Here is a 10,936-nt window from a genome sequence, read left to right as displayed (position 1 = left end):
AGCGAAGGGGCAGCAAGGATGTATATAATGCTATCCTAGTTATCGTAGATCGGTTTACTAAGGGCGCTCGTTACATTCCTACCCGAAAGGATTGGACGGCTATTAACCTAGCTAAGTCGCTATAGAGCAACATCTTCTATAGCTATTAGGGAACCCCTAAGGGGATAGTCTCCGATCGAGGCCCGACATTTATATCTTACTATTAGAGTGAGATTTGCCTATAGCTAAGACTCAAGCATCGCCTGTCTATAGCATTCTATCTACAAACAGATAGTTAGACCGAAAGGCAGAATGCTACGCTGTAGCAGTACCTACACAGCTACATTAATAAGAACCCTAATAACTAGGTCAACCTCCTGCAACTAGCCGAATTCGTGTACAATAATAGTGTCTACTTATCTACTAAGGTATTACCTTACTTCGCTATAATAGGAAGCAACCCTGCGCTGCTATAAGACCCCCTATCGCTCGAGGCCGAGCGCAAGGAAAGGGAAGCGTGTTAAGTACTAACACCTAAGATACTAGCGGCTATTAAGAGGGTTTAAAAGATGCGAGAGATTCACGCTAAGATGGCTAATAAACTAGCGAAGGCCTAGGCCTATTAGAAGGCCTATTACGACAAACACTACATACCGATAACCTTCAAGCAAGGCGATATAGTTATACTAAGCACCAAGAACCTCCGCATCCGCAAGCACCTATCCCCTAATAGCAAAACAAGGCCTAAGCTCGTACTAAGATACATTGGTCTATTCCGCATTCGAGAAGTTAAGGGCTCCTCCGCATAGGCCTACTAGTTATAGCTCCTACTACACTATACTATCTATAACACCTTCTACATCTCCCTCCTTAAACTATACTACTACTGCGGAGACTCTAATAAAGAAGCCCCTACTAAATATAAAGATATACTAGCGGATAGTAAGGAACTATAGTCTATAGAACGTATTCTAAAGCACCGGACTAGGCAAGGCAAGAAGGAGTACCTGTTAAGATAGCAAGGCTATTTACCTAAATAGGACTTATAGGAGGCTAAAGACTCGTTTAAGGATATAACTGAATTGTTAGATAAGTATTGGACTAGCGTAAAGAACACGAAGAAGGCTAAGAGCTTATAGTGCCTATAATGTTACTACTAAGCCTAGGACAATGCTACCCTCGGGGTGCTATTAGCTAACTAATTAGAGGCAAGCAATTATTAGCAATAAAGGACAATAAGACTATACTAGGCGCACTACGACGCGTTAACTAATTGCCTGCTCTTTTAAGGATTCTACCTCTTCCCTAATACGCCCTATAGGTCCCCCTCTTGTTCTTTATTCTATCGAGGCCTCGAGACCTAAGCGTTCGACAAGGGCGACGCGCGCGTGCGTGCGAATAACGGTAATGAAGGTAATAGTGTCGCGCTACAAGCTAGCAGTGCGCCGGCGGCTAACGCGGCTATATTAGTAACGGTGTTACCGAGTGTATTGTTAGTCGAAGAAGGAAATTGAAAGCAAGGTAAAGTTAGCGCTAAGACGACTAGCGCCGCTATTGTCAATATTACTTACTATTGTCGCTACGCCGTAGGCACAACCTCACCTACACTACGAGCCTAAGGCACTACACTAGCTAAGTTAAAAGATTGAGCCTATTAAAGGTTTAATCAAAACTTTAAAGCTAAGTTAAAACTTTAACTAAGTCAAAAGATTAAGCGACTAATAGACTAACTAAGGGCAAAACTATAGAGCTAAGCTAGCCGGGGTCGATCTTGCGGATAATAGGTTACTCCTCGATCTATCTAACCCTTTAAGCGAGGCGAACCTCTACTACTGTACTTATAATAGCCTTTACCTATAGAAACTAGACGAGCTATGTTTTTTCGGAAAAGATAAGATAAGATTAATAATTAAAGGCTACTAAACCTAGCCAATTAGGGCTAGCGAAACTACGAACAATAATGGCCCTCGTAATAATAAGAACAACCCTCGGAAGCGGACATAGCTAGGTCTTTTAAGAGTAGACGCAAAGAACTCGGTACGACATTACGTAGAGCGGAGGCAGGGCTGCAATACCTCGTACGTTTACCTATTATAGCAGGGAAGACGCGCTCGTATTATAATTAGTCGAAGGCCCTCAATTCTTGTAGATATATATCACTTTATAGTTCATTATATATAGGGATAGCGCAGTTAGAGTTAGACATTGTGTTAGAAGGTAAGGTTTGACATAGTTATATAATTAGGTGGTTGAGTGTTTAATTTAGCGCGGACTAAGCGGCTTATTAGACCTGCTAAGTTAGCAGCAATAGGGGTTGAGACTAGAACAAAGACCGGCTACGAGGGCGCGGCCTTTAGAAGGGAAGCGTATATTAGGGCTAAAGAGGCTATACGTGATTGGCATATAACTAGGCCGAGTGAAGCTTGGGTCTTAATGCCTTAGGCAGGGCTTGGTGCTTAGCGTTAGGCCAACTCTCCTACCTTCCTCCCTCTCCTCCTAGATCTCTATCGAATACTAAACTAATTCACTACCACCCTATCTACCTGCTGACATAACCCTTCTTACAACTAGTACGAGTAATATAGCGAGTTAGCAAAAGGTAGTTAATAGCATTAAGATTAAGAAAGAAAAGCTATAGACTAAGAAGGTTATCGATACGAATTAGCCGCCCGAGATAATTGACTTAAGCGGCGATACTACCGCGAGTATACCGCGAGGCACGCCTACTCCGAAAGGGTCGAGCGATTAGCAACCTACTAACAGATAGGCTAATAGCGGTAGATAGGCTAATAGCGGTAGACAGGCTAATAGCGGTAGACAGGCTAATAGCGGTAGATAGGCTAATAGCGGTAGACGGGCTAATAGCGGCGGAGAGGCTAATAGCGGCGGAGAGGCTAAGAAGACAAAGCGCAGTTAACGACTAAAGAAGAAGAGATAGAATAGTAGACTCGTAGTAGACTCGCTATAGACTCGCTCCTTAAACATTATCTACTAGTAGCTCGCGATCGCTATTTAGCTACAGCTCCTTCTATATCGTATATATATCCTTAGACTTAATAATAGCCTTATTCTTAAGCTATTTAAACTACGAGAGGCAATATCCTTCTAACTTATCGAACCTAGCTTCTAATGCCTTAATCTTTGCCTCTAGTTTAGTATTCTTTGCCTCTGCGGCCTCGACTCGCGCCTATATCGCGGCTAGCTCGCTATTTCTATCGTCTTCTTCAACCTCTTCTATACTAGCTATATAGCTAGACTTGCCCTTACACTTGCAATAAGCGTAGACACGCTCGCCCTTAGTATTAAGCATACGACACCTAAAGTTATTAGAGCGTATATAGTAGTAGTATAGCGCTAGTGCAAGCTTGCTAGAGTCCGTTTCTATAATAATTCTAGTAGCCTTATATTTCCGCAGTCTGTTTAATACCGCCTTCTTCTTATCCGGTATCGCTATCTAATCGAGCAGCTCTTGCTATATCTGCGCGCTATAGTACTAGAAATCGTAGGTATTTATAGTCGTAGGGCGTCGAAGTCTAGAGCGAGTTAGTAGCGAGTCTATAGCGATACGCCTCGCGACTTACGATAAATATTCTCCTCCTCCTACTAGTAAGTGCGCTACTAAAGCTAAAGCTAAAGCTAAAGCTAATGCTAATGCTAAAGCTAATGCTACTAAAGCTACGCTAAGAATAAGGTCGCGCGGAATACTAGTTATAGCGGCTACTGCTGTCGCTGTCGCTATCGGTATCGGTATCGGTATCGATAGAAGAAGAACATTGCGAGGCAAGGCGCGGAAGTGTAGCGAGTCTAAGTAAGGTTTGTCGCGACAATAGGCATAGTAAGGTTAGTAAGGAAGGTATAGGAAGAATAGGAAGCGACAATAGGCTAAAGTAAAGCTATTAAGCCTCTAGTATATATAGAGCTCCGTCACTATATCTTATAGACCTATTAATTAAACTACTCTATATACTCGGGTTTCTAAAGATACGCCTAGCTAGCCTTTTCGAAGATTTCCGGGTTAATACTCGATATTCTTATATCTCCGAATAACCTTCTACTTAGACTCCGTAAAGGTAAGGACTAGGTAGTAGTACCCTATAATAAATTCCTACTACTAGGATTCGGAGAGGATAAATCTAGCCCTAATCGTCGTCTAGGACTCGATAGGCTCGAAGGTAAGTATACGACCTCCTCTCGACGTTATCGCAATCTCGCTCGTATATTAGACTGTTTCGACTATCGTCTCGTTATTACCCTTCCTAGTATAGCGCCTAGTATATATCAATGTCGGTCGGTATGTTTTAAGGTTTCGTACGGTAAGGTAAGGACTTAGGAGTAGTAGATATATACTAGTAGCTTAGGGAAACACCCTTTCTTTTATAGTATCGTATCGTTAGGAATAGCTAGATAGTAAATAGCTAGCTACCTTTTTTTTCGTTTCCTAGCTACCTAACTACTAGATTTTTTTTCCTAGCTACCCTAGCTAGCCTAACTACTAGAATTTCTTTCCTAGCTACCCTAACTACCTGAATTTTACCTTCTATACGGCGGCTCTCTCCTACTAACGGAACCGAGCTACTATATCTAACGAATCTAAGCTCGTTTTTAGTCTTAATCTATCCTCTTTCGGTATAAGACACTCGATAAGCAAATGCTTAGGCCGAGTCTAACTACGAAACCTAAGACTAACTAATAGCTCTATTAACTAATCCTAATCCTCGAACTCCTTCCGCTTCTTAGTAAAGACCTTAAAGAGCGCTCGAGCTTCGTCGGGTACCTACGAAGTAGTCGAGATAAAGCCGTATCGCTAGAATAGGTAATCCTTCGGAGGCTTATATAGAGATTCAGAGAATTCTAACGCTAACCTATCCTACTAGGCGCTTAGATTCCGGATACAAGCCCTCTCTACCTTAGTAAAGATTTTATATAGTAGTAGCACTCTACCCTCGAGAAACGCTTTCTATTTAACTATTAGTATCTGCCGGCTACGAACGCCGGCTATATATACCGAGTATAGAATAATTACCTATACCCCTTCCTCCTTTAGTAATACTTCTACCGTCCCTAAATACCTAGCCGCGATCGCATTAATCGCAAGCTACTTTGCCTTTATAGACGTAAAGGCTTCGCTCTAATACTAATAAAGAAACTTCTACTCTATATCGAGGATATAAAGACGACTAGTCTCGATTCTAATCCTTACTAGCTTTTCGTAGTAGCTTTAACTATAATTTTCTAGATTAATAGGACTTATACCTTAGCCCTTTACTAGTATCTCGTCTCTTTAACTATACTCGATCTACTCCTAGCGCTTATCGTCTATAGCGTTAGGCCCTAAGACTATACCTATTACTAGATCGACGTAGGGTATCTCCTCGCTTTTTTTAGTTCCTTTATTCTTAGTATTAAGCTCTATCGCGGTATCCTAAACTCTAGTATTGTTGTTCTCGGCTATCTAAATATCTCCGTTACTATCGGTCGTATCGATAGAGGTAGCGGCTATAGGTCTAAATGCTATTAGTTAACGTCTTAAAGAAAAATATACCGGCTATAGCTACCGGCTACGGCTACCGGCTACGGCCGCTAGCTAGATTGACTTACGCTACTAGAACTTTACGCTCGAAAACTAGCCGCAATTCTTTCCTCCTCTTAGCCTTCTCTTAGCTTGTCTTCTTATTCTAACCTTCACTTTTTTCTATAGGCGCTAGCTATCGATAGAATACCTTATTCCGCGCCTTTCTTCTCTTATCCTTAGCTCTTTTATCCTTATCTATCTTCTCCTTTCTCTCGCGGTTTCGTACGGAATTCTTCTTCGTAGAGTACTCCTCTTTAGTTTTACGCTTTTTAGTTAGACGCTTAGGCAAAACAAACTCGCGGTCTTTAGTTCTATCTTCTATTTAGCGCGCGGCGCGCTTCTCTCTTGCTATTATAAGGAAAAGGGGCAGGGCGTAGCGTATAGTAGTTATTATCGGTATAGGTATAGAGGAAGAATTTAAAAGGTATAAGAATGTCGCGAAGCCCTAATTATTACCGCCTACGTAACGTTATATAGGTAAGCTTTCGTAACTACGGCAACTACGCCCTAGTAACGGCAACTACGGCCTAGCAACGGCAACTACGCCCTAGTAACGGCAACTACGCCCTAGTAACGGTAATAGAGCGTAGTAAATATAACCTAGTAACTATTATAGCCGGCAATCGTAGCCGGTAGTCGAATAAGAGTGTCCTTATAGTAAAACTACGCCCTAGTAACGGTAACTACGCCCTAGCAACGGCAACTACGCCCTAGCAACGGCAACTACGCCCTAGCAACGGCAAAAGAGCGTAGTAAATGTAATATAGTTACTATTATAGCTAGCAATCGTAGCCGGCAGTCGAATAAGAGTGTCCTTATAGTAAAACTAATATAGTCTCTAGTTCAAACTAGGAATCTATATAGTTCGAAAAAACTAAACCGGAACTAGGGAGCTAGTTCGCCGCTAAGAAACTAAACTATATACGTTTAGTAGTTCGGAAACCGAACTACTGCGGGGTCTATTTAAATCTATAAACAAACAAGCAACTACGAGGCAAATTATAACGTACCTAGCAACTATAGCCTAGCGATAGGTACGTATAAGACGCGTATATATAGCGTAGAGTATAAGAAATAGTATAATTTACTATATTGCCCTATAGCTAGGATAGCTATACCGGGGGAAGGAGATAATTATAAGAACCTAAGTAAGTAAAGTCTTCTATCCTACCTTAGCAAGCCTATATAACAATTATATAATGTTATTACGTACACTACGGTACTATCCCGCTAGCGTAGAGCCTGCTTAGCGTATACGCGGAAAAGCTCGGTCGCTTATACGGATATACTCGGTTGCCGGCTCGGCAGATATACTATCCGTACGTAGCCTAGTTAATAGTAAACGCTCTGCCCTATTCTTAGAAAGGCACGGTTTAGTTCTACTATCTACTACTAAGATTAGTAGAGGGTGTTCTGTACGTTGCTATATACCTATTTTCTAATAGCGCCTATCTATATACTTCTATACCTAGATAAATACTATATATTTCTAGTAACTACTACTCTTATAAAAGTTATAAGTAATTAACTAAAGGGTCGTAGAGGCTAGAAGCCTAGCTATCTAGTAGCTTAAAGAAGGGCGAGTATAGTTATTATTACTAGCTCTATAGTACCTAACTTGCCGCTAGCTAACTTACTACTAGTTAACTTATTAGAAGCGCTATAAATATATCGTCGTAGTCGATAGTAGTAGCTTCTTCCTTATATTCTAGCTCTTACTTACTAGCGCTAGTACCGTATATATTAAATATCTCTTTAAGGTTATATTAGTATAGTCTATAAAGATAACGAGGGTCGCTCGGTAGTAAGTAGTAGTCCTTTATTACTACTTCTTTAAAGGCTAATAATGCTTCTAATTCTGCCTTAGAGATCTGTTTCTTAGTTACTAGCTATTGCTATTATATCTCTCGTAATTTAGCCTTACGCTATCTTTTTACTATCTCTTCTATAGGCCTTCTATATAAGGTATAGCTATTTATATAGATATAGGTATAGTCGTTAGTATAGCTAATAGATAGCTTCGAGCGGTAGTCGTTTTATATAAAGTTTATAGCGCTAAACGCTCGCTCGAAAGATATAGAATTAGTAGGTCGAGATTGGAATATAGGCAGGCTACGAGGGCGCGGCCTTTAGAAGGGAAGCGTATGTTAGGGCTAAAGAGGCTATACGTGATTGGCATGTGACTAGGCCGAGTAAAGCTAGGGTCTCGATGCCTTAGGCAGGGCTTAGCGCTTAGCGTTAGGCCAACTCTCCTACCTTCCTCCCTCTCCTCCTAGATCCTTATCGAATACTACACTAATTCACCACTACCCTATCTACCTGCTAATATAACCCTTCTTACAGAGATATATAGTCCTAATAAGTAGTAATATTACTACGCTTACGTTAGTAACTAATCTCGTTATAGATAGCAAAGAAGCGCTAAGTAGACTCGCGGAATTTAATAAATTCGTTATAAAATTAGAGATAGCTATCGTATATATAATAGTCGCCTTCTTTATACCTAAAATAGCGCTTAAATAAGTAGGTACGCGCCTCTTCCTCGCTATCGCTATTCGCTAAAGCCTCGACAAACAGATAGATTCTTAATATCTAATAATTAAGCTACTTAGTAAACCTCCTATATCTGCTTTAAGAAGCGCTAGTTAAATAGTAATAATAACGTACTCTTATAAGGTTATAGTGCCTACTAAATTAAGCGCCGTAGTTGCTACTAGCGAGGTACGATATTACTAACTTATAACGTATCGCTTTTGCTAATAAGGTACGCTTTATTAATAAGCTAAAGGAGCGTATAAAGATTCTATAAGTAGCTCTAGAATATAGGCGAGTTAATAGTATCGAGGGCCGCTAGGGCGCCCTTTGCGAGTCTACTACTAGATCCTTAGAATAGCCGTTTTGCTATTATTCTACTATATTCTTAAAGAATACTTATAGCTATAAATAGGCTATATACTATAGTATAGTATAACCCCTAGCGAGTAAGATAGGCGATAGTAAAGGCTCTTAGAATTACGTTATTATTCTTAGTAAATGCCTCTACTAGTAGTATATTCTAACTCTTCTTTAATCTCTTAAATAAGGCAAGTACGTAACTAGCGGCGCGAAGCGTATTAGTATAGTATAGTAGGTACGACTTTCTATTATCGTTACTCTAATTACTAGTAAATAGCTAAATACCGTATAGGTCGTAGAAGACGTATATTATATACTTCGTAAGCGGATTCTTAGCGAGTCGCTAGTATATAGCCCTTATAGTTACGTAGGTATTGTTTTAGAGCGAATTCTAGCAATTAAGGTCGCTATTAACGAGAGGCAATACCTAGTTAGTTGCCTATCTTACTAGATTAATAGTATTAGCGTTAGAGTTCTTTATATTAAGTAGGCCGTAGAAGAACGAGTTAGATAGCGTATCTAGTAATAGGTTATAGAAGCGACTACCGCTACGGCTCTTACTCTCGTTCGCGCTAGGGTTTAGGTCTCGTTATAAGTCGAATATAGCTTATACTTACTCCTCGAGCTCCTTATAAGTAGGAGGAATATACTCTACTCCTACTTATAGCCTAGCGGGTTATAGTTACTATTAAACCTATAGAAGACCTCCTTCTATATAGAATAGTGCCTCGTATCGACCTTATTAGATAGTATTCTACTATATAGTAATACTTTCGTAATAGCGAGGTCTTAGTCCGCCTTAAGCTTAGTATAACTAAAGTTAAGCCTTCGCTACTACTTCGGAGGCGCTTCTTTAGCCTTATCTTCTAGACAAGACCACTTATAGTCCTAGAATCACTAGCACTTCCGTAGGCACCTCTACCCCTATACTAGGCCGCCCTTCGGTACCGTACTATTACTCGATTAATACTAGATATAGTAGATAAACTTGCCTTTATTATTAGTCTTAAAGGCATAGAAGTTAAGGCTATACAGATATACTAAAGGAGGTATATTTAAAAAGCTAGAATTTAAAGATTCGTAGAATTACTAGAATTCGGAAAAATAGAGGATTAGACAGTCTAAATAGATAGTAAAATAGTATATAATTCTCTCTCGATAATATCTCTCGAACTGTCTAGCTTATAGGTCTATTAGACAATATTAGCAGTACTATCTTCTATACTAATCCTAGTAGTATAGCTAGTTTAGACTATTTAGTTACTAGGTAACCCTACGCTAAGTAGTCTCCTAAGTAATATCCTTTTCGAAGATCTATAGAAGTAATCTCTACGCTAATCTATACTAATTTAAGCCTATTCGAGCCGTAAGAGGCGGTTCTGTAAAGGATACTAGTACTAAGAGGGTTACGAAGATACTGTAGCTATTACCTACTTCTAGCTATTATAAGATAAGGTTAGAACTATAGCCTAAGGTACTAGATACTAATAATTATAGTTACTAATATCTATTTTATTAGTAACGTTAGTACTCGGCCTTAAGGTACTACTAACAACACCCCTAGCTATACCGTATACGCTACCGCTACCGCGCCGCCTCTCTATCGTAGCGAGTAGTATAGCTAAGTATATAGGACGATTAAGCGAGATAGTAGATAGGGGTAATCCCTAAAAACAGGATCTAACTAGTTAAAGCTAGCGTACTGCCTAAAAAAATTATCCGTACCTTTAAAAAGTTTACATCTAACGTTTTCAAGCTAGCTGCCGTTTACGGGGATCACCCCCGTCCGCCATCTCGCTTAATCGTCCTGAACAGTACAGTAGGTGCAGGTGCAGGTGCAGGTGCGCGGTTCGTGTGGCGGCTCGTCGTGACACTCGCCGAGTCCTGCAGGCTGCACTGCACTGCACCACCTCCCAAGACCCCAAGGCACATATGTTGATAACTACAGTAGCCTAGTCATCCGCGCCGCGCGACCCTCAGAGCCACTCCACTGCAATTGCACCCTGTCTCGCCTCGCCTCGCCTCGCCTACCCTGCCCTGCCCTGCCCTGCCCTGCCCTGCCCTGCCCTGCCCTACCGCCGTCGTCTTCGCCTGCGCTGCGCGGTACCTCACCCGGCCGCCACCATTGATCACTGCCTGGAGTCTCGCATTCTCGCATCCTCAGCCTCACTTTCACCGAGTCACCGCCCATCACATACTCACTGCCATATATCACATTACTGATGGGCGGCCCGCTCACCTCTGAGATGACATGATCGACGCACCTCTCCCACCTTTTGTATAACTTTTCCTGTTTCCATTGTTCATGCAAGACTGCTGCCGCCACTTGCATGTGAGACAGGTCAGAGCGCTTCGTCGACATCGGTATCCACTGTGCTTGCCAGTGTCAGCCCTCACTCTAGCCCGCCGCACCCGCACCTCTTTCTGCCAAACCTCCAGAAGACACTCGCTGCACTGCACATATGAGCAAACAAGGCACTGACACCTCAC

At 41.3% G+C, this 10,936-nt stretch overlaps 1 protein-coding gene across 1 annotated transcript; it reads right to left on the bottom strand.

The window, feature by feature from the left end:
• Positions 1 to 625: 625 nt before the first annotated feature.
• MYCFIDRAFT_172026 (uncharacterized protein) lies at positions 626 to 10,808 on the bottom strand (the record flags this gene model as incomplete). Its single annotated transcript, XM_007925402.1, has 8 exons — positions 626 to 640; positions 674 to 680; positions 10,227 to 10,330; positions 10,357 to 10,388; positions 10,421 to 10,483; positions 10,523 to 10,589; positions 10,617 to 10,736; positions 10,773 to 10,808. The coding sequence occupies 8 exons, from the start codon at positions 10,806 to 10,808 to the stop codon at positions 626 to 628; spliced, it is 444 nt and encodes a 147-aa protein (XP_007923593.1).
• Between the last annotated feature and the right edge of the window lie 128 nt (positions 10,809 to 10,936).

This window comes from Pseudocercospora fijiensis (genome assembly GCF_000340215.1).
Source record: "Pseudocercospora fijiensis CIRAD86 unplaced genomic scaffold MYCFIscaffold_2, whole genome shotgun sequence".
NCBI lineage: Eukaryota > Fungi > Ascomycota > Dothideomycetes > Mycosphaerellales > Mycosphaerellaceae > Pseudocercospora > Pseudocercospora fijiensis.
The sequence above is the reverse complement of the archived record's forward strand: the minus strand, read 5'-3'. Positions and strand labels throughout refer to the sequence as shown.